The sequence below is a fragment of the Scatophagus argus genome, chromosome 24 (assembly GCF_020382885.2).
Source record: "Scatophagus argus isolate fScaArg1 chromosome 24, fScaArg1.pri, whole genome shotgun sequence".
Lineage (NCBI taxonomy): Eukaryota > Metazoa > Chordata > Actinopteri > Scatophagidae > Scatophagus > Scatophagus argus.
Genome location: NC_058516.1, coordinates 5,383,302 through 5,406,967, shown reverse-complemented (window position 1 = coordinate 5,406,967; position 23,666 = coordinate 5,383,302). Strand labels below are relative to the sequence as shown.

The following is a 23,666-nucleotide window of genomic DNA, read 5'->3' as shown; positions in this document are numbered from 1 at the left end:
TTTCTGTTTATTTATCCTCCTAGCTTTTACTGTTGTCGTGTGCATTCAGTTTTGTGGCTTCTCAGTGTAAGTTAGTCAAATTATGCCATCCTCATCCTTTTAAAGCCATTGAAATTAACTCTACCCAACTAAATACCCAAAATCAGTGCTGTTTCTGGCAGAGTCAGGTTTTCCCCTGACGTTCTGGATGTAAGTTATCTGCTCAGCAGGAGAACTTAACACCTGAACACATTTTCATCCACCCTTGTGACTGTTCCTTTGGTCACATTTGCATTCATGTTGCTGCGCTTGGAGTCACTTTCAGTCATGGATGGATTACTTTTAGCAATCTGTCCATTTGCTACAAGTTTTCATGCACTCGTGCGTGTGTGGTGGTGGTGGTGGTGGTGGGTAATCATTTTCTGGCCCATGAAGACTGGTGTTTTGCATGTCGTGACAATAAATTTAGTACACAAAGAGCTAAAACAAACGTTTGATGGTAGATGTTTCTGACTCCTGCCTCATAACAATCTGCAGCAAAGGATCAACTCATTTCCTGTAGCGAGCACTTTGTGTCCCTGGTTGGCCTTCACATTGTAATTGCTCAGTGTACACTATATACTAAGTTCATGAAAGTAAATTAAGAAAAAACTAAAAGAGTTGCTATGTAATTCATTTATCAAAAGAAAAAGTAATGAATTGCTGGGAGACTTTCTTTCAAAATCTAAATGTTTTTATTTGTGAAAGGACACCTCAAGAAGCTTTACAGGTTTGGTAACAACAGTAAGAAACAGTTGGATGGGATTTTGTGCTAGAAAAACAACAAACAGCAGAGAAAAAGCTCTCAAAGATCAGGCTTTGGCCACTTTGCCCTCGTTCTTGGGGCTTTCATCTTCATTCTCATCGGAGGAGGAGGAAGAGGAGGAGGAGGAGGAAGAGGAAGAAGATGAAGAGGAAGAGGATGAGGATGAATCTTTAATTTTGGTCTTGGATTTTTTCTTCTTACTGGGCTTGCTGCTCTGGGCCTTCTCAGCAGCAGCCTTCTCGACGACGTCTCCTTCCATCGTTTCAGGGGTTTGATCTGCTTCGGTGGTGGGATCGGCAGGAGCTTTGGGGGGTGTGGATTTGTTAGTGGGGGCACTTTGGTGCTTCACAAGGACCTCTTCCTTCACTTCTTCCTGCTGCTCGGGCACCTCACTGTAAGGCTTTTGCTGGTCTGGAAACAAGGTGGATCAGATGTGACAAGTTTCAAACACATCAGTGTGTTAAGAATAAATCTGGCCCTTCAGATTTTAGTGATTCTGTGTGTGCTTTTTCCGGAGAGTCAACCAGAGTGTGTGATGTTAAAATCTGGTGTGATTGCATGCGGTTACAAGGTGCAACGTGACAGCTGAGTGCAGATTAGTGACACAAGAGGCTTCATCTCAGGCGTGAGCGAGTAATGAGGGTTAGGTTCAAGTTTAACTGCGGCTGTTGATTTTCATAGAATACAGACATGATAGAGTTAGGACAGACAGGTTTCACAAAAGATCATTTTCCTGTTGGAAAGGAGCCAATTAGATTGTGAGACCAAACTGACAGTAGTAACTGACCCAGAGATGAACCTTTCAATCAAGTCAAAACACGATCATGCTGGAGTGGTTGTGATTTTATTTCAAGTAGTGATGTTTTTGGTTTTCTTTTTCTTTTTTGGCTGGATCCAGAACTTACCCGCGAGCAGAGCATCCTCTATAGACAACTTCGAGCTGTCAGGAAAAGAGGATAAGTATGCTAACGTACTGAGTGAGAATGCCTTTCCATGTTGTAATATCATATTAAAACTATGGATTCTCATGACTTCAGCCTAAGGGACGGGTGAGGGGGGGGTTTGTCTGTCACAGTCACAGTCCATCCTCACCTCTCAGGGTCAGCCGTCGTGCCCTGAATCAGTTGCTGGTAGTTGCTGATCTCCGCCTCCAGCTTCATCTTCACACACAGCAGGTTGTTGTTGGTTTCGACATGGCGCTCCACCTGTGACCTCACCTCCTCCAGCTCCGCCAGCAGGTCCAGTATCACCTGGTTGAGGGGAGCCAGGCGTTGGCTGTACTCCACCTTAGTGCTCTTCAGGGTTTCCTCCAGATTGTGGATCTGAAAAGAAAGCATAAGGTGTTTTTTGTTTTTTTTGTGATCATATTAACATATTGGTCTACATATTAAATAGTTAACGTGTGTTGGAGACTTCTCAGGAGCCTACATCTCTTTTATGGACACAATTTGTTTTGTTATGCAGAGGCAGATCCTGGTGGCTCCAGGTGAGACAGATAGGGAGTTGGCCTGGTCTTAAACTAGCAGAGTTACAATATAATTACAGGGCAGTCAGGAATGCTTGTGAAAAAGCCAACACCACTGTGGACGGAAAGATTTTGTTTACCGTGCTGTGCACACTCTGGATCTTAATTTCCAGAGTTTGTTTCTGCTTGAGCAGCTCCTTGAGCTCGGACTTTCCAGAGTACAAGACCTCGTTGTTTTGGGCCTCCACCACCTTGATGTTCTCAAACTGGAGATGGAAAAAAAAGAAGGAAATTGTGAGATAAACAGAGTAGAAGGAGGAGGAGCCGAACAAAGAAAACACCTGTCAGATGCTGGGATCCTGCAGGTATCTTACCTTGCTCTGGTACCACTCCTCGGTCTCCTTCAGGTTCTTCCGGGCGAGTTTGTCGTACTGTTCGCGGATCTTGTTGAGCATCTCGTCCAGGTTGGAGTTCTGGGAATCAATCTCCACCTTCACCTCGGAGTCCTTGATCTTCTCACACAGGACATCCACCTCCTACGGGAGCCGCAGCAACAAATTTGTGTCAGATTTCACACAATATAATTTCATCAGTTGGTTTTGAAGTGTTTTTTTTTCTCCCAGTCTCACATCTTTGTGTTCCTGATTGAGGCGAGCGAGCTCCTCCTTCACCAGATTGATCTCCTTCTGTGTCTGCATGCAGTTCATCTTAGTGACCTCTTTTACCTTCTTCAGATCCTCCACCTCTTTTTCTAATTCCTTCCGAGCCTTCTTCTCATCCTCCAGCCTGCACACAGCGGGAGGAACCCAACAATAAATCTTGTTGTTTTGTGATGTGGAGTCTGGACTTCTGATTTCAAACATCATCTTTGTTTTTAAGTTTAATTTGCATGATACTCACTTGTTCTTGAAGTCATCATTAGCCATTTTGGTGTTGTCAATCTGGAGCAGCAGCTTGGCATTATCCTTGGTAAGGTCTTTTATCTAAGGAGAGGAATGCATGACAGGTATGAGCAGTAATTTAAGTCCAGTCTTTGAGAAATTATTTTGAATTTTAGATCATTTTTTCTTATTTCAAGTCTCAACGTTATTTTTTCATTTTTAAGTAAATCTGATGAACAACCTGCTTCTTGAGGTCCTCCAGGGGTTTCTCGACCTCATCCCAGTCGCGTCCCTCGGGGGCTTTCCTCTTGGCCAAAATCTCATCGATCTGTTTCTCCAAATCGTCGTTTTCCTTCTCCAGCTGCCTCACTCTGCCCAGGTAGCCGGACAGCCGGTCGTTCAGACCCCGCAGTGTATGCTTGTCGTCCGCGGGGGCGGCAGGAGCGGCCTGAGCCGGAGGAGCGGCAGGGTTTTCTGGAGCGACTGGAGCGGAGTCTCTCTCCGTGTCGTTGCGCATCACGTTGCGCAGCCCCTCCAGGCTGGCCACGGACACCCTGGAGCCCCTTCCCCCGGCTCCACCACACATGCTGGCTGCGGTGTTTGAAGGCATGATTCCTGCTGACAGTGACAGTGAGTGCTTCAATCTGCAGAGTCACCCGATGGATGTGACGGATGTGTGCAGGTAGGTTTTATACCTCTTTTTACGCATCAATCCGCCCCCCTTGCGATGCCATTGGCTCACGACTCCTGGACAAACTGGCATTGAGCAGAAATTCAAGTATTTCATGTCGACTTTTTTATTTTTCTCGCTGTAAAGTTGCACTTGTCCTCTCTTGATTGGACGCATGCAGAGTTTCGGGGAGGTGATGGGTGGTCCCTGTCCACCTTTAAAGAGAGTGATCCGGACGGCTGCAGGTACCTTCACCTTTACCTTCATCTTTCAGGTTTCAGCTGTCTGTTAACAAGCTTCAGTATGTCCAAACCAAGAGACTACAGCAGCCAGTCCTACACCCCCAGCAGCTCAGGACCGAGCAAAAGCTACCCGACCGCCGACAAATCCAGGGAGAAGGACGACATGGTTGGACTCAACGACAAGTTCGTCAGGCTGATTGACAAGGTTTGGTAAATTGTTATTATTATTATCATCAGTGTTGTTTTGTCGTTTACTATGGCTGTTCGTTTAAGTTAATTAATTCTTTTATTATGATATAAATTACCTCACTGTTGAATTTAATTTATTTTTTATTTTTCACTCCTCAAAACGTACTTGACTGCGTTTGATCATTTAGTAAGGGGACATAGATTATAAGTGACTATAAATACATTATTCATAGAAAAAAAATCGATACCTAAAACACGTAATTTGTAATTAGATTTTCCTCTTTCTTGAGTTTATTCTAACGTTTTGATATAATTCGTTTGACATAATTCTATGCGTTTGCGTGTTTTTAATACTTTTTCACTTTCGTTTTCGCTTAGTAGTTTGTTTTCCTGTTTTTCTTTTGAGTGTTGTACTTATTCATTCACTCACCTGCACCAAAGCTCGAAGTAAAACAAAGAAAAGACGGTAAAACCTGTTTTCAGTACTGGAGCATGAGATAATTCTGTGACCTGAGGCCATGAAAAGTGTCTCCTCCTGCAGGCTTCACTTCGTGTAAACAGAGGTGGAGGCTCATGTAGGGCGCCACCCTGTGGATATTTTGATAACTTTAAGTCCGAGGTCTTTCGGGGTCATCACTTTGCTCCAACATATCCTCCTGGGTTTCCGTTAACCTGCCCATCTGACTCTTGTCTCAGGTAAAACACCTGGAGAATGAGAACAAAAAGCTGGATACAAAGCTGAAGATCCTGAAGGAGAAGGACGACTACGAGGGGAAAATCGACGACCTCGTAAAGCAGATGGAGAACACGATGGAGGAGCAGATCGAGAACTTGATCCGCGACCAGGAAAAACTGCAGGCTGAACTGCTCAAGAAGCAGGAGGAGGTGGAGGACACCAAGAAAAGGTTAGTGGGTCAAAGTTGGTGTGACTGAATTTTTATCCTATAATTCACCATTTACACACACTAAACCTCCATTTAGTGCACCCACTGGCCCTGCACTTTGTCTTTTTGGCTTGGGTGAGATTATGTTATTTAAAAGGAAAGATTTTTTTCCATGGCTGCAAACACAGCATACATCCAGAGGACTCAGTACTGCATCATTTCTCACCCTTTGTTTTCTCTTGATTTCAGCTATGAGGACGAGTTACAAAAGAAAATTGACCTGGAGAATCAGTTTGTTGTCCTAAAAAAGGTACTCTAACCTTCATTTGGTGCTTATTTCTTCAAACACGTAGGAACATGGTAAAAAAAACTGCCCTTTGGCAGTATGACATTTTTTTAAAGCAATGTCTTATTGTGTTGTGTTTAATGTGTGTGCAATAGGATGTAGATGAAGGTCACTTGGAGGCAGTTGATGTGGTTCTGGAGCTGGAAGAACTGATGGAAAAACTGGACTTCCTTAGGGCTGGCTATGATGAGGTGATGACTGGAGTTTATTTCAGTTTCCATAAGTCAGCAGGGCCGTAGTGGACAGAGATAGTGACGGGTACTTGACAACAGGACGTCAAACCCAGTGAAAAAAAGACATTAAACAGACACAAATGACTCTTGTGCTCATGTCTGCCCCCTGCAGGAGATCAAGGAGCTGCAGTCGCAAGTCCAGAACGAGACACTGGTGTTACATGACGACAGCAAGCGTTCTCTGGACATGGACGAGATTATTGAGAGCGTCAGGAAGCAGTATGCCAACGTGGCCGCACGCACCAGAGAGGAAGCCGAGTACTGGAACAAGAAGAAGGTGAGGAAAAGAAAGATTTTACCCAAAGAAGAAGACAGTGTTTGATGTCTTAACTCAAATATACAGTATGAGGGGACAAGAAAGCGTGCATCCTCAATATTGCGGACATTTTGCTGCACACCCCACATTTAGATGGATGCCATGGTACTCAGCGCAGGACAGCGTGAGCAGGAGGTGCGTGATTTAAAGAGGGAGATCTCAGACATGGTGCGCCACATCCAGAGGCTCAACGGGGACCTGGAAGCTCTCATAAGGAAGGTCAGGATGACTCAGATAGACAGTCCCAGAGTTCAGGCCTGAGCGCACACTTCGTCCAATACAATGAGCCTCTGATCTCCTCTTTTCCACTCAATTTTGCCCGGTTAGGAAGAGGCCCTGATGAAAGAAATAAACGATTTGAGGTCAGAGGGCGACGATAACCTGGAGAAGGCCCGGGAGGACATCGTCCAGCTGGAGGAGGCTTTGAGGCGGGCTAAGCAGGACTTGGCAGGGCAGATCCGCGAATACAATGACCTGATGAACCTCAAGATGGCCCTGGACATCGAGATCGCCACCTACCACAAGCTGCTGGAGGGCGAGGAGCAGAGGTAAGTGAAGATAGCAGATTTGGGGGTTGGGAACACATCACATTGTGCTTCTGTGTTGCTGTTTACTGAAACATATCATGATGGATTTTTGCTTGCACTAACAACTGTCTCTGCTCCGTCTCTGTGAAGAATGAATGACCTCATGCGCCACGCAGGTGAGAACCATTTCGTTATTTGGTGTCTTTGCGGTGTATTTTACTTTTTTTTCCACAAATTCTGGACAGATATTAACATTTTATTATATTATTGGATTGAACTCACTGATGGATTAATGCAGGTATAATTTAAATGTTGCAGCTAGTGAATGTGGGGCTAACTTCAGTTACTTTAAATACTGTTGGGCAGCTTATCTATAATGATATTTTATATTTTATTTGATAATAATTAGATAGATAGATAGATACTTTATTGATCCCGAGGGAAATTCAAGAATTGTAGAAATGTATTAATAACTCTAATCTATAAAGTAACAACAAAATTTATCAAACAAATACAGTCAAGCTGGAAATTCTCATGTACATGTACTTCAGAAATGTACTTAAGTACAGTACTTTGGTTAATGTCATTTCCAGCAGGGTAGGAAGCTGTTGAAAAGAATTCTGGGAAAATTAGAAAACTGCCAACTGAAGTCAACAAAAGCTCATAGTTACTAACACACAACAGTGTTCTCATGATTGATTCATGTTTTGTGTTCCACTAAAATCAAACCTCTCTTTCGCTCAGATTTCTAAAAACAAACCAACCAATCCAAGTCCTTACTTGCACGCAGACGTTCAGCTGCCACAGAAGCCGCGAGACCCAAAACCCACCGTCATCCCAGCAGAGACCGTCATCCCTGCAGAGACCATCATCCCAGCAGAGACCATCATCCCAGCAGAGACCGTCATCCCAGCAGAAACCATCATCCCTGCCGAGACCGTCATCCCAGCAGAATACCCCGACTACTCCAACAAATGCCTGGTGATCCGGGTGGAGGTGGAGGCGGGCAGAGTCGTGTCTGAAAGCTCCCATTACACTTAGGATTGACTGGCTGTGCCCATCACCCTTCCGCTTGTATTTCATTATATCCATAAAATGTGAATTAAAGGAAAAAACTTCAAACTAATTTAAATTAAATTATATTACGGTCAAATTATCTTATATTGAATGCTTCAACAATAATCATGACAGTGACTTTCAGTGCCATAATCATTATCCTTGTGCTTTCTGACGCAGTGAACAGTCTGACTGTTGCTTCTGGGCAGGTTGGAGGTTTTTTTCTATGAACTGTGCTTGAAGTTGGAGACATTTATTTTCTATCAAGCTTTGTTTTTATAAAGGCTTTCTATCTTTGTTTACATTTGCAAAGACCTGTGGTGTTCCCGGTATCATTAGTGTGTTTTTAAGCTTGCAGTTGCTTCTCTCATACCTTTCTGGGCTACAGCTTAATGAAGTGAACCATAAAATGAGGACAGCTGAAGGAGGGTTTCTGCTCTGCTTACATATCAAGAAGAACATATGCAAAGATGCTTCTACAGGGCACATTGTGGGGATGCAAGATGACTCTGGGGGGAGCAACTGCATGCTTGACATCTGGCTTTACGTCTTCTGAATACAAAAACAGCAACAAATAAAGACAATCCTTTTTGTTGACGTTTCACTGGTGCTATGTGTGTGACATCTTTGCCGAATGCGATAAATGGAAATGTTCCTTTGCAAGCCTGAAATTCTGTTAATCTCTGGAACTTTTTACTCGTCACTCACATTTCTGCACTTTTGTACCTCAAAAATGTCAAATCAACAACAAGGAAATCAGAAGACATTGCAGAGTTTACTGTTGCTGTGACAAGCATTTGCAGTGGAATACATTTAATCAATAAAGCAACATGAACAACATGACTGTTCTCTTTTTCTTTCACACAAACACACACACAGGTTATACATACTTGAAGAAATATTTCGACACTTTGGTGAATGTGCTAATTTGCTTTTGTCACCCAGAGTTACATACTGATTCATACCACTCATGTCTGTGAAGTAAACATGTAGCTGAGGCCAAGAGAAGTGTAAAAAAATGACAGTTAGCAACATAATGGTTTATTGGAACAAAATCCCACATTAAGTGGAAAATGTTTTTACGCTTCCTTTTTTAATAACCAAGACACAACCTGTCTATTAACACATTTTGGAAATGTTGTCAGGCAGGTTTTGGTAGTTTCAGGCAGAGACAGGCTAGCTTCCAGGCTAAGCTAAGCTAACAGGCTGCTAGCTTCAACTAACATAGCGAGCTGAAACATAAATCATAAATAACATAAATCTTATTAATTCAGAAAGCAAATAAGCATATTTTCTGCTGCTTAGATGCCACACAGTTTTGGTACAGCATGTGTGATAGATAAAACAAGTCAGATGCTTTCTGCTTGACCCAGACAGCACTCATTCATTAGGAGCTGGAGCCCGACAGTCTCGTCCTGTTCTTATTTTTCCCTCCTCCTCCTCCTCCTCCTCCTCCTCCTCTCCCGGTTCTCCTCCGTCTTGTGGACACATGAGTACTTAATATTCCAATGTGGAAAACATACTGGAACACGGCTTAGCAAAGCGACACAAACAATACACGGTGTACCCTGACCTGTGATGTCTTCTAAAGTCCACCAACTGTTCAGAGCCTGTTTGCTTTTTAATTTGATTAAAGTCTGCTTTTCCTTTGCAGTCTGTCTCTTTTCCACCCACATATTGTAAGCACACATTTAAGACCACACGTTGACTGGGTGAAACAAGTTGCATAACATTCCATGTTTAATCAAATAAAAATCTAATTTCCCTTGAATGTCTCTTCACAGCAAATAAAACTTTTAGTCCTCAAATACAATTTGCAAGTAGCAGATGTTTCTCTGAAGTGCGGGCAGCCTGCTTTTGCAGACTTAACCTTCCTGTAACATTCATCTAAATGGGAAAGAAACTGGGAACTCAGGTTGAACTTGAAAACATGGTTTTCAGCTCATGTCTCTTTCCTGTATGTTCTTGCTGAAGCCCACATGTCTCATTGTCTTTTAGACGCATTACAGACTGCAGGTGCATCCTTCACCCATCTTCAGCTTGCATACCAGTATAAAGATGAACACTAGTGATGGCTGACAGACACAGAAAATCTACGGCTGGTTAAACTGACGTCCACAGCAGGCAGCACAAAGAGAAATGAGGACATACTGAGTGTCTTTATAGGATGTACAACACTTGTAGAGGGCATTTAACTTTTCTTTCTTTCTTAGTGTGAAGGTGTTTCTATCCAGATCTGGATTTATTTCTCTGCTAGGGTGGGTTTAACATTTACCGTGCTGGTGTGTGTTTTTAATCCCACCTGCTTTTCACTCTCCGTTATTTAAATCAGTTCACTGAGGTTGGAAACATGCAAACACCAACATACAGGCCTATTGGGAAATTGCTTTTCTGGCAGACTAAAATAAAAGCCATCAGGAGAGCTAGGCCACTGCAAAATATGCATGTCTATTACAGACCAAGTCCTGCAGTTTAACAATGGTTAAAATGGCAGCTGGAACAACAAGTTAGACAACCTCATTAAATTACAGAGAAGCACAGTGCATAATTTAATCCCCTCCTCCTCCTATAAAATGAATCTTTGGATGAGGCTTCAGTCTTGTTTGAGAAAATCGCCTGGCACATTAATATTATCAGTTAAATTAGGAAAATGTAATGGTAACATTTCAGAAATGGCAGACATTACATTTCCAAACCCAACTTTAAAATAATATCTGGCCTTTTTCTTAAGGAATGGTGATAAACATTGATGAATAAATTGTGAAAGCAAATGTTTTTTGACAGTAATGCCATATTCCCTCCTAGCAGACAAGATGTTCATCAACTCTATCAACAGCATTTCTTGCAGACTCATCTTCATAAAGATTCCTATTCATTATTATTTCCTCAGACTGCCGCCTCTGCTGATCCCTGCATCCCTGGCCCCCATCTGTCCCGGAGTTTCTGGAAAAGTTTATACGCGGGTACTGTGTACTGCCTGTTGGCCAGGCCGAGCACCAGCGGCACCACGGCCATGCTTCCGATGCCAGTGCACGACAACACGATGTGCGTGGTGGACTTCCACTTGGTGTCGCTGATCAGGAACGCGATGCAGACGTGCATGTAGATGAGGTAGGGAACCCAGCATGCCAGAAACGTGAGTGACACCGCCACAACGCAGCGAGTGTAACGCAGGTTCAGCTTCTGCTCTCGGTCTGAGGCCTGACTTCCACGCTCCACTGAACGATGGAGACGGCAGATATCCTTCATCTGGCCTCTGGTGATCCATAAAACTCGGCCAGTCATGCCAGCAATGGTAAGAATAGCAGGTAAAACAAGTCCATACACCTCCAAGTAGATAAAAGCGTTGGGGAACACTCGCCTGTATGAGCAGCATGCGGTTCCATTTGTTGAACAGTATGTAGTTGGTGTAATGTTTTGACTACAACAGTCATTCCAGTCTGGCCCTGTCCAGTTATTCCACCCAAAAGCAGGTAGAGATGCATACAGAAGAGGTGGAGCCCACACCACAAGCAACGCCAGAGGAAAACTGCGATGCACCCACAAGGTATTGTAATGCAGGGGGTCTACGATACAAATGTAGCGCTCATAGTGGACCATTACCAGATTTAAAAGGAACGCAAGGAAGAGGAAGTTTGGGAAAGTGTGAGCCACCATACAGGAGTTGAAACTCAGCTCCCGTTTCAGACCCATTAATGGTATGAAAGGGAGCGCCACGCCTGTGCACAGATCCGCCACTAACAGGCTGAGGAAGAAGTAGTTGGGCGTGTTGTGGAGCTGACGGTTCCAGACGATGCCCAAGATGATGACAAGGTTGGCCAGGATGATGGAGGTCGACAGTGGCACCGTGATCGCATAGATGAGCTGCTCACCAGAGAGCAACGCATGAGAGTCGTTGAAATCCATCATGTGTGAAATCTGCAGGCTTCCTCTCATTAACAACTGGGCTCCAGTCCCACCAGGGTGCAGCTACCCTGTAGGGGAGGAGAACACTGTGTGAACTGAGAGGTTTTGCTAACCTTCTTTCGTGAGCATGTGGCTTGTGGTTTTTATCATTGCTCAACAAGAATAAACAAACTTGCAGAGGAAATGCAGTTGAGTGCAGAAGAAAAAACAGACGGAGTAGAAAATGTAGCAGGCAGTGGAGCAGAGCAGATTATCAAAGATGGATTATAGAATCAAACCAAACCAGGATGACAATAACAGTTCAGGCCACTAATAAACACTCACATTCAGTTCAGTGATTTTAGAGTTCAAGAAAGGGAGAGAGAAAGTCTTCTTTAAAAGCGAGCACGGCCTAATGTTCAACCTCAAAGGGGGAAAGATGTTGACCAGATTTCAGACCACTCTCAAGTGGAGAGTGGGAAGAAGGATATTCTCTATGATTTGTTATCGTTCCCACCAGGGAGATGAGGAGGAAGTCAGTGTCAAGAGGCAGATTTACACAATGCAGCCAGGAATTTATTCTGGAGAGTTAACACCCTATAGAAAGATGAAACTGACAGTATTTACCATAGCAGAAGATGGCAAAGATGGAGACAGAGCAGAGGGGAAGGCCATCGGGGAAGACAGCCGGAGTTTCAGGTGCTGAGGTGTATTTCTGTTTCAGTTTAGTCATACACACCGACTCTGTCTCATCAGATAGTTTGTTCATCTGTATTTTTTATGGCCTCATTAAATGAATCATGGAGACTAAATAGGTTACATATATCCAACTCTGATTCACAACATTTCATCATCTGTTTCAAATGCACCTATTGGCTCCAAGTACTTTAAATATGCCTCTCTTACCAGGTCATTCTTTCCACCAAATTAACCCACGTCAAACAGAGAAGACCAGTTGCAAGACCACTGAGAATTTAACCCCTTTGTTTGCTAACAACCGCGATAAGTGCACTTACTAATGGACCCAAGGCCACCATTATTCAATAATTCATCAGCTGGGACTCTGGAGTTACACCTCCCTTTGTGTCTATTATATTTTAGAAAGTGATACGTGTCCTAGAAGAGAACTGAACAAGCCTGACTTTGTGAAACAAGTTAGTTTATGGGAAACTTACATGTTACACGTAGTTTCAGGCCTATCTGCTTTATTATTATGCCTTATTAAATCTGAAAGCCTCCCTGTTAATATCAGCATTATGTAAGTGCTTTGATTTTAAAATTATTTGCAACTGTGCAACAAGTGCTTAAATGCAAAAGCAAGATTATATATGATAATGAGTTTATAAATAAACATTGCAGTATGCCAGTACTTCCACTGTCCACATACATCACATGCAATCTGCTAGCAAACATGCTCAGTAAAGGGGATTTTATGGTATCAAAGTCCTGGTGCAGTTTTAGCAATCAGTGTCTTTAAAAGGTGGATACACAGAAACTAATTGGTTTTCAGCAATACTGCAAGGCAATTTGCCTTGATTTTAGGCTTTCTCTCTGGTTCTGCTGCATTTAACTATAACTTAGATTTTTTCATTTATTTCTATCCATTTTGCAGAATCTCCTCTGAATAAGAAGCTCTTGTAAGAGGAGTCCATTTTTTCATGCATTAAAATGTTGCTTCACAGTACAAAGAGATCAAATAATTAGTAATCCTGCAATCCATGTAACACAGAAACTGATGTATGTAGCATCAATTACATAATTTAAAACATGTCAACATATTATATCACCATGCTGTATGAACTTTTATGATAAAAAAAACCCCAAACACTTTTACCTCAGGAAGAACACTCCAGCACTACAGTTTCTGATCACTCTCCTGATAACTTATTCCCCTGCTTGACATATCCACAAGTAGACGGTGTAGACTCCACCCTAAACTAACTTTTATCCTTTGAGATCCTTTCACACAAGTCGTCAGCGGCAGCCTTTCCGAGTCCTCACCACAAACTACAAGAGAGACAGATCGAGAAGCCAAGTGCAAGGCTGTTCCTCTCAGATACTTTAAAGGGGAAGTGCACACTGGAGCAGGAGGAGGAGGAGGGAGGAGGTGACAGCAGCTACACTTAATGCCTGTTTTTTCCTGAGATGGACACACTGATCATGATGAAGATGAAGCAGCAGTGTCCGCCTACCTGCAGCCCTTCACCTACTAACTTTCTGCTCTTCTTCTTTGTACTCGTCCAGTAGCCCCTTGCAGATTTGCAGTGCACAACCATTAATGGAAAAGGATGGGAGAAAATGATAAGAACATTCCAGAGTAACACCAGTAGGCCTGGCGTGTGGTTTGTTCTCACACGTCCCATGATGGTCTCCAGATGCTTAGCCTATATGTTAGTATAGAGAGTCAAGGGGAAGAAACATCCAGTTGTTTATAGTGATTGTTTCCTTGTTACACATTCACAAGTCAACAAAAAGTGTCTAATTTTGCACAACAAATGTCTTTCTCCTCCAAGACGTTTACAAACACTTTTAGCCTTGTACTTATTTATTTATTTTTAGCTTTTCAAATAACTTGAAAGTAAATTTCTGTTTATTTTGGTTTTTGGCTGTTAGCTGTGACAAACTGGCAGTTTCTGACCCCTCAAAGCACAGATGCTATCTGCCATCCACACTATCTCACATCTGAAATAACAGCGGCGAAATAATTTGCAGTTTAAGGCTGAAATACAGTTTTGGGAAATAAGCATAGCGTTCTCCAGTTGGAGCTAACGTCTGTCTGCTAAGCATGAACCTGGAGCCAAGAGACACATGAAAACATGAAGCTAGCCTGTTTGTCTGAAATTAAATCAGCTTTATTGGCAGCACATATATTTTTACATACACATACTGAATTCGTCTTCTGCATTTGACCCATCCTTAGTTGAACACACATGCAACACCCAGCAAATTACATGCAGTGAAACACACACACAGGAGCCCAGGGAGCATATTGGGGGGTTAAGTGCCTTGCTCAGGGGCACATCAGCAGGCTAATGGAGAGGGGGGGGGGGGGGATTTTTCCCATTAATCACTCCACCACACCCAAATATTTCCTGCCTGTCTGGTGGGGGAATCGAACCGGTGACCCTCCGATCACAATCCGCTTCTCCAACCTCTGGGCCACGGCTGCCCCCTGAGAGCGCACAGACATGTGACACATGTGACACATTTAGGTGAGTTAAAACAAATGTAAAGATGTATTTGCTCCTTTTATTTGGCCAAGGACCATCCTAAACATATACATACAACAGTGTGTACATATGAATTCATAACAGCTGTCACCCACGCCTCATATTTAAACACCGTGTTGGATGGAAGGCCGCTGGTGACCTGTTTTGTTAGCCAAACACGGAGTCCTCCTTCACTGATAGCGTGTCGCAGACCTGGTGCTGGTAGAGATGGACGAGCTCCAGTCAGATAATGGGTTTAAACAGAGATGTTCCCGAGCATCTGGAAAGACACTACACAGGGAGGACAAGTTGGACGTGAAACCACAACATTTTCACATTACAAAGGAGGAGATGGATCATCTTCTTTCCTGGAATGCTGGTTCCTCCTACAGCTAAATTATGATATAATCCTGATTGTTTTTATACAAAGTGGAAAAATTTAATGTGATAGGATTAATTAAAAATTCACTGTCAACAAGTTTTTTGTCAAACTAGCTAATGTTAGCTAAAACATGAAACACCACATTTTCGCTCCAAAACATCTAGAACCAAATAGGTGGTGATTCTTGGATTATTCCATTCAACCGATATTTTGGTGAAAGGTTTTATTGCTAACACTTGAACTTACATTTAATTTTATTCAGCTGTTGATGCTCTTGTAACGCTTACATTTTAACAAGTACGTCTCCACATGAACAATTTCAAATATTTCAAAATGCAAATTTTCAGCATTTTTCCAGAAAATCTATTTTGTTTTATTTCTTTTGTTTCAATGGTCTGAAAACCAAGTTCTTAAGAAAATAATAACAATACAATTATAACTTTGCCACTTGATCAAAATATTTATTTATTCTTTATGTAACTGAATCTATTGACATATGTATTTTTAGTAAGTCACCCTGATTTCTTTGTGAGTGATGCAAAATGTTTTTTTCCACTGACGGCTTTCTCCCAAACAGATGTATTTTTATTGGGTTTGCCTCCTCATCCTCCACACATGTTTACCTTGGCCGCAGCGCCTGCCTCCCTCCGTCTCTCTGCTGAACTGATCGGTTGTCAGCACAGCAGCCTTCGGAGAAAATGAACTGCAATTTAATGGATCAGGCTTTGGCCCTGTCGAGGTCTAAAGGTGATAATCCTTCAGGCCACTCCTCGCCTTTGTCTTCACACAGGCTGACCTTTGAGGCCAAACACACCGCTGTGACAGATGAGGAAAATATCCTGCCGCTACCGAACGCCACACTTGACGGGTGTTATTTTCTCGTTTGCCAGTCGAGCTCCATCCCAGCTGTATGAATGCTGCTCAGACGCCATTAGATGAGTTTGGTGCAACAGCACATATGTGTCTTTCCTCAGCTTTGTGCTTTATCTTCTGACTTAACAGTGTTTTTACAATGCCTGTAAAAAGACCACAAACATGTTTGTGTGTGTTAGTGTTTTACTGCCTTCCTGTCTGGCTCAGTTACGTATGCACACATGAGTACATACAATGACAGTGTGAGCCGGGAAGGTGCAAGGAAGAAGCACTTGTGCACAGGATACCGCTGGTTTGTCCTCATTGTGACGGACAGCCAAGAGCAGAGGAGGACCAGAGGCCAGAGAAATAGTTGGACAACAATAGAGTTTAGAGAAAAGAACCAATTTTGGCCTTGAAACAGCAGTGGTGTTCGATAACCATACGTTAGACCTTCATTCTTTAACATAGATATTTTAGCAGACATTTATACATTTAAAGAAATACAAATGTTTTTTGCCTTTTGTCATATGATTATTTTAGGGGGCTTGTTTTGCAGCTTTGCGGTGCCCCTTGGACCTCGCTGGTCACAATTGCATTTGCAATTCTTTAACAATTTTTCCTGCTGATTGTTGTCTGACACTTTCCCAATCTGTTTTAAAGCAAACCCTGCACTGCTGTACTGTGACTGTCATACCAATACTGCAGTATTGGTATGACAATAAGGTTTAACTGAATTAAACTGACCAAAGGAAACATATTTGTCGTTGTAGTGATTTTAATAAGGCACACTGGGTTAAAGAGGAACTGATCTATTAAAATTGCTGATGAAATAAAAATAAAAATAAGAATAAAAATTACATGTGGTTCAAAAAGGCAGGGTTTACAGTATTTGGGCTTTTCTACTTCCTTAAGGGTCCTGCCATCTCCAGTGTGAATCACCTCCTCTCTTTACTCATATCTGATAAAATAAATAAAACTGATCCAAGTTAAAAAAAAATAAATAAATCAAATGAGAGTCTAAACAGGAAGAGAAGCCCACTTGAATTCACAAAGATTTCACAGTAGATTGCATATTTTTGTCAGCCCTCCACACGTCACCAAAACTCACAAAATGTCCCCTTTTGTCCTGCATAGCTTGTCTGCACTGATATGCACAGACAAAAATAGACATAAGTATAAACTATTTTCGCAGATGCAGATGAGATTTAAGTGTTCCAAGAGGTCGGGATGGACATGACTCACAAACGAAACAGCCCTTGTTGATAAATGAGTTTTCATAGCTACTCCAGAAGAAAGAATATTATTTATTATTTGGTATTTACACTTGAGTTTACATCAAAAAAGTTGGAGAGATAATTCCTGACTTAACAATCTGTCTGAAAGCTGGGAGACCACACGCGCACACCCAAACACACACACTCAAGGGGTAAACAAGGACTTTCGTGGCGAACAAAAAAACTCCAATTACGGAAAAAAATATAATCGAGACCTCTTTTTCTTCTCATCTTCTCCGATGTCGACAAAACATTTGGACAGAACATTAAAGAGGATGTCATAAGTAAAAGTACTGTAATGGATCACTCTGAAATTTTCTCTGTGTACCGTCACAGATTCCTGAACAAGAGCACACTTAGAACAAAGTAATGAGGAACAGCTTGTTTGAAAGAATCCAATGTGAAACTCAGGACAAGATGGTTTTAAAATCCCAAAGAGAAGGGAAACCTGTTCTCCAGCACTGGACAACAAAAAGTCTGATCATGAAAAGTCTCTCCAGGAATATGTCCTCTTCTCTTCTTCCTGCTTCTCTTTACCGATCAGGTCTTTGGAGGCAGAAGACTTTTGCCTGGTTGTCTCCTGAAGCAGTTACCGCAAGAGACGCTTCCCTGAAATGGAGAGACGGATTGGCACAATTTAACTACAGAAGAAGCAGCCTGAAAACCAACAGTAGACCTCAATGAAACCGGTACCTGTTGACGGTGAAGTCCAGGATCTCCGCAGTGTGGCCACGGTACTCGGACACCATGCCGCCAGAGCGTGCGTCCCACAAGCGCAGCCCTCCGTCTAGGCAGCAAGTGGACACCACAGAAGAAGACTCTTCCCACTGCAGGTGAACGATGCCAGCCTGGAGAAACACAGAGAGGGATTTTAGGTGTCAACAGCAAGCGTGAATTTTCCCTCCAGTTAGATTGCTAATCGAGCTTATAGGATGAGTGAAAATCCATGGTGGCATGCTAAGGGGATCTAAACTCAACACACACACACACTCTCTGCCTCTTTCTGCTGCTTGTTACCTCATGTTGGCATCGGTGCCTCAGGGTCTGTGTGGAGAGGTCATATATGGCCAGAGTCCCTTCCAGGTACGCCACAGCTACGAGAGGCAGGCTGCAAAGAACGAGACAGAAACATTCAAGAAACAGAAGCAAAGCTGTGAAACTCAGTCGAGTTTCTTCTTGTACTTTCTACATGACTCTGACAATCTCTGCTTTTTCTGAACAAAAGGGCACAACCAGATGTCAAGTTTCCATCGCTGCTGATCCGAACTGGCACCAGTAAATAACCGTGACTACAACTGAGTGATCCGACGCGGGAATGATTGTCAAATGTACTCTAGCCAGATGTTAGTGGGTTATTTGAGCCCGGTGTAAAAGGGTATTACAGTGTAGTGTTTCCTCAATGCATAACCATAAAACTCTCTGTGTGCTACTGTTCATATTTATAGCATAGCAGGCTCATTTTCCTTAATATGGCCTTCAAAATAAACGGCAGACCACATCTCCTCTCACACTGATTTCCAGTTTTACTGGCACTAAAAGGCCTATTTTGTCCTTCAAACTGTGATGAAAAGGCACTATAGTTGCTCAAGTTAGAAGCCTTTTCAAATCTTATTTAATCCCACACACACCTGGATTTCAAGGCTGAAGTGGAGCAAGTTTCTGCTTCAGATCAGACAAAAGCAGCGGTCCAGATTACCATTTCAATTAACCCGACCTGAAGCTGGAAGCTTAAAGTCATGGCTATAAACTGCATATTCTGTCAGCCACTTAATTTACAATTTTCTGAAACAAGAACTTGCAACAAATCCACAGCTAAGCAGAATGAGTTCTGCACCTGGATTCACCTGGTAACCATGCAGTTTAATGTTTGCTTCATCACCAGGCACCTACTTTTGGTAGCTGGGAGCTTTCACAAATGTTCACAGTGATCGACAACTCACGTCTTGCAGAATCCCACAGATTCGACAGAGTTGGGTTCTTCTCCGTCTTTTGATCCTTTGGCTTTGCCTCCGTCCACTGAGAACGATCCGACCACCTTTACACACAGCCAAAAACCACATGTTTAAGGCTGACACAGAACACTTTAGTCTAACAAAGCATTTCATCGAATCATTTCATCGGTCTGACACACACCTTGCCTGTGGCGGTGTTGATGAGCTTGGCACAGCCGTCCACTGAACCCGTCAGCACCAGCGAGCCGTCCTTGTTGCACGCCAGGCAGGTCAGCGCCCCCTGGTGTCCATCCTGACCTGTTGAAAGTGAAAAGAAAGATGAAAGTGACATATTTTGTCATTGGAGGGAACTCACTCCAACGAAATTCGTGCTCTGCATTTAACCCACCCAAGTGACGTGCACACACACAGCAAACCCGGGGCAGTGGAAGGAGACAAACCACTGATGTAACAGTGATGTGTATTTTCTCACCACAGACTCTGATACTGTCTGCGTTATGGACCATGGACCATGACAAACTTCTACTAAACACAAAAAATGTAAAGGTGACAGCAGGACGAGGCTGTCAGACTTACCTTTAATGACGTGGATGGCGTTTCCCTGCTTCAGATCCCACACGCGAACCGTTCCATCCTCATAACCCACCACAGCCCGTTTACCTGGTTGTCCATGTTGACAAACGTACACAATGAAGACGTGTGAAAAGATGTTGCAGACCAAATCAATGCCACTTTTTTTTTTCAAAAAAGCAAAAGAGAAAAAGCAAAAAAAAAGAACTTTTTCTTACGTGCAAAATTTCACTTGATAAATATGAGCCCAGGTTGTGCTTTCTGGCACTTTAAATGTGGCTTTTAAATCTTGTAAAGCATCCTGCGACTCCGTTTGTTTTCTTTTAAATTTTGAGTGACTTTGTGTGTTGTTTTCCCGTCTCTCACCGTCAGGGAGGACTTTGCCGCTGGTGGCCTGGCATGCAGAACTCTGGAAGGTTTTACAGTCTCCAGAGGGGATCTTCCACATCCAAACGTTGCCGTCGTCTGTTCCTGCCAGCAGCACCGGAGCGCAGGGATGCCACTCCAACCACTGAGGGGGAAGCAGGGCAGACAACCACGAATTAACAGCTACTTTACCCACAAAAGCACAGGTTATATCCTTTTAATTTCCCCTGCAGTTTTCTACAAGCGGCCAGTGAGAAGATCTTATAATCATCATGGCTTGTGTGCCTTGCTAAAGGGCGATTCAGCAGTCACGGTTGAGGAAGAAGCGAATGTCCTCTCATTCGCTTCCTCCACAAGAACACACATTCTCAGCTTGAGTTGACATCCTGTCTTATTCCCTCATGACTCCCTTCAGCCCCAACGAAAGATTTTGAACAAGCGCTTACAGATGCACAAACTAAACAGACACATAAATAACACACTCAGCCAGACGCAGTGTTTTTGGAAGATTCCCTGTGCAGAAGCTCTTACCTCCAGATCTCCCACTTCAAAGGACCAGATCTCCTCTTTGCTTTCGACTTTCCAAACTTTAATTAAGCCACTCATGTCGCCCGTAGCCACCAGAGAGGAGTCGTGGCTGAACATGGCACACGTCACAGAGTCTTTGTGACCTGTGGAGACAAAAATATGCTAATTTCAGTGTTGATTAAAACTACAGAGAAACATCAAGAGAACTTTATGTTGCCTCACAAAACAAATCTGAAGTCAACAGGTTGTATATGTTTTTATCTAGTCAGTTTATCAGCATAAAGACATAACTGAAAGCAGGAGCAGGTGGGACAGAGGTTTAACCTGCTGAGACACTCACCTGTGCACTCCAGCAGAACTTCTCCGTCGCTCACTCTCCAAACGTAGGCCTTATCATCCTCTCCTCCTGTTACCGCCATACTGTTTGTTGCAGGATCCAAACTCACGCAAAACACAGAGCCTGGACAAAGGAAGGGGAAAGCGATCGAAAGGTTTAAAAGACAGAATCTGTCTGGTATTAAGAGCATAAGCCCAAGGTAAGATGCTACCGGTGTGTTTGGAGAAGGTGAGCTCGCTGTCATCTTGCTCCGCCTCAGCTTCCATCTCGTCCTCAGTCTCCCAGCCTTCATCATCCGCGTTGCCAGGGTCTTCAAAGTCAACGTCCCCCAAGTCATCGGCCAAGTCATCTGACAGTGAGACAGAAAGAAGGTTAATCAACATGGAAGGTGAAGTAGTTCATCTTTTAAGTGTAATCCCAGCTACCAAATACCAAAAGTATCTACCCTGACACAGATTGTCACATGTATGATCAAAGTTCAACACTGGCAAAAGGGATAGATAACAGTTTTCTACCCACCAGGACCAGGCTCCCCATCGCTCAGGTCGATGACTTCCACAATTTCCTCATCTCCGTGGAGCTCGATCGCACTTTCCTCAGTGTTATCCATGCCGATAGCAGGCTAAAAGCTAATAAAAGAACCGAAAAGTAACCGTGCGAGTGAAGCTAGCTCAGCCGACGTTAGGCTAGCGCACTTTCAGCTGATCGCAGAGTCCTGTGGTGCTTAAAAGTCACACTTACGTTCACAAACGTTACATTTAGTGTTGTGTGAATCCAGATAAACTGTAGTTAAATGTCAAACTAACTACCACTCCATGTTTTCCTCACGTTGCGGTGACTAGTGAGACAGACGCATAATGATGACGTGGACGCACCGTCGCGCCGTCGGCGTCGTTCACTTCTGTGTCCACAAGATGGCGACGTTGTACAAAATGAGTACATCATAGCGCTGCTCTGAAAATACCACATGGCCAATCTGCAGTATGTTTTAAGAGCTGGAGCTGATGTGTCGACCTCTTACTAGGTTATTTATCCTCTTTAACACTGTCACTCATACTAAACTAACCTGTTTTGCATTTTATATTAAACTTAGTGTGGAATACTAATACAAAAACAGCTGCTACTGTTACACTTCAGCTTATATTTAGGAGAGAAACAGATTTGTTAGTATTAGTCCAAATACAATTAAATCAAAGTTAACCCATCTTGCTCAGTTTGCCAAAAATAAAAATGCCCACTTTCAAGCAAACAGGTGTTTATCATCTTTAATGTGGGCTGCATTTGCCCCAGTTGATTTCACTCTCCACTTAACGTCTGTCTCTTTTGTATTCTTTACATGTGCAATCTTGAAGATGTCGTTGTGAAATAACAAAAACCTCTATCAGCAGCACTGTGCAGCTGATGTGCTGTTTTTTCAACACTTGCTATTTATGTACTGTTTTCAGCCAAGGAAGCAAAAGTCCTTGTATGTGCAAAATTTTGCAGCCAGTTACTCACTCTTAAGATATAAAAAGTTCCTCATTATGTGAAAGCAATTGTATGTCCCTTTTCAGTCTGATCATGTTGGGTTCCCTCCTCTATTCCCTCTACACTCTCTGTGCTAAGCACTAAACTGAGAGTTCAGCCATTCATGAATCATCATTCTGTTACAGAACTGTAATTTTCTGTTTCCACCAGAGCAAAGGTTTAGCAACGCATCGTGGGATTTTTAACTTAAAATAGTTTCCGGCTGTTGATGCTCTCCACTTTGATTCCATTGAGGGAATTATTGAGGCCACTACAGCGCATGAATGTTACACTTAAAACTCAGACACTCATATTTAATGAACTGACAATGCTGTCTGAAGTGTCCTCGAGCAGATATCAAAGGGGGGATTAATCCCTGCCAGCTCCAGCTTTGTCTGACCTCTGACCTCCGTGCAAACGGGGAGTGAGATGATAAAGTTTCTCAGCTCACATTTAAGGATATTTATAAGACCCGAGCGGTATTCCATTTTAAAGGGAGCTCTCCTCTCTTCCTCAGTCTCTCCATCAAAGGTTCCCTAGCTGGAGATATTTTATGAACACTTAACACAGTTTGTCCACTTCAGGTTTTGGGGGGGTTTATGTCTCTCACTATACGTCGCTGGCAGGGCTCAGGGACTGCTTTCCCAGAGAAGTTTTACTGGCTGCCCAGGTCCTCCATTTCAAGGCTCCCCTGGAAAAATACAACCATCTCATGATGTGGTGAGATGTGGAAACATCAGGGTGTACGTTATTTAGACATTTTAAATCTGCAGTGAGTGAGAGATTTATAAACTCTCCGTTCAGTTCTGAGTAACGCTGGAAGAGGCCGTTGAATTTTCATGCTGGAAACTTAGATGACATTAGTTATGACGCTGGTTACAGACGCTTTATATCATCAATCTGTTTCTGCATTTCGTCGTTTTTTCTGGCCGTCATGCCAGCAAAGGACTTCATTCAGCTCCTGTTCGCAAAACTTAAAAGCCTCTAACGTTGTTGGATTCATTTGGTGGTATTAATCATGTGTGGGACATTTTTACTACTGTGGGGAGAGGCTGATTTTGAAGGATGATACAAATACTGATCCAAGAACTGATATTTTTCTTTATAATTAAATTAACTTATTTTCATACCAAAACATGGCAAGTAAAGTCACAGTTTTCCAAGAAAAAGCCTTTGAAACTGCAGTTTGACCATCATGAGACACTAAAA

General features: G+C 42.9%; 4 protein-coding genes across 5 annotated transcripts; 1 reads left to right on the top strand and 3 right to left on the bottom strand.

Annotated features, from left to right (window-relative positions):
- Positions 1–695: 695 nt before the first annotated feature.
- Positions 696–3,740, bottom strand: LOC124055644 (keratin, type I cytoskeletal 18-like). Its single transcript, XM_046382639.1, has 8 exons — positions 3,372–3,740; positions 3,150–3,232; positions 2,879–3,035; positions 2,624–2,785; positions 2,390–2,515; positions 1,877–2,106; positions 1,690–1,724; positions 696–1,195 (listed from the first exon to the last, which is right to left on the bottom strand). Exons 1-8 carry the CDS (start codon positions 3,738–3,740, stop codon positions 831–833), a joined length of 1,527 nt encoding a protein of 508 aa, XP_046238595.1. The 3' UTR covers positions 696–830.
- Positions 3,677–8,433, top strand: LOC124055645 (keratin, type II cytoskeletal 8-like). Of its 2 annotated transcripts, none has more exons than XM_046382641.1 (10): positions 3,677–3,812; positions 4,075–4,247; positions 4,928–5,136; positions 5,365–5,425; positions 5,557–5,652; positions 5,807–5,971; positions 6,104–6,229; positions 6,338–6,558; positions 6,688–6,713; positions 7,328–8,433. In XM_046382641.1, the coding sequence occupies exons 1-10, from the start codon at positions 3,803–3,805 to the stop codon at positions 7,576–7,578; spliced, it is 1,338 nt and encodes a 445-aa protein (XP_046238597.1). In that variant the 5' UTR covers positions 3,677–3,802; the 3' UTR covers positions 7,579–8,433. The 2 variants fall into 2 exon arrangements, with proteins under 2 accessions (XP_046238597.1, XP_046238598.1); XM_046382642.1 differs by having other exon boundaries at positions 7,282–7,459.
- Positions 8,427–13,707, bottom strand: LOC124055646 (G-protein coupled bile acid receptor 1-like). The gene is made up of 2 exons (XM_046382643.1): positions 13,313–13,707; positions 8,427–11,567 (listed from the first exon to the last, which is right to left on the bottom strand). The coding sequence occupies exon 2, from the start codon at positions 11,527–11,529 to the stop codon at positions 10,480–10,482; it is 1,050 nt and encodes a 349-aa protein (XP_046238599.1). The 5' UTR covers positions 11,530–11,567; positions 13,313–13,707; the 3' UTR covers positions 8,427–10,479.
- Positions 13,708–17,205: 3,498 nt separating this feature from the next.
- Positions 17,206–21,822, bottom strand: LOC124055686 (angio-associated, migratory cell protein). The gene is made up of 11 exons (XM_046382733.1): positions 21,471–21,822; positions 21,163–21,300; positions 20,955–21,074; positions 20,618–20,757; positions 20,087–20,231; positions 19,727–19,810; positions 19,332–19,447; positions 19,139–19,233; positions 18,216–18,306; positions 17,892–18,046; positions 17,206–17,807 (listed from the first exon to the last, which is right to left on the bottom strand). The coding sequence occupies exons 1-11, from the start codon at positions 21,559–21,561 to the stop codon at positions 17,732–17,734; spliced, it is 1,251 nt and encodes a 416-aa protein (XP_046238689.1). The 5' UTR covers positions 21,562–21,822; the 3' UTR covers positions 17,206–17,731.
- Between the last annotated feature and the right edge of the window lie 1,844 nt (positions 21,823–23,666).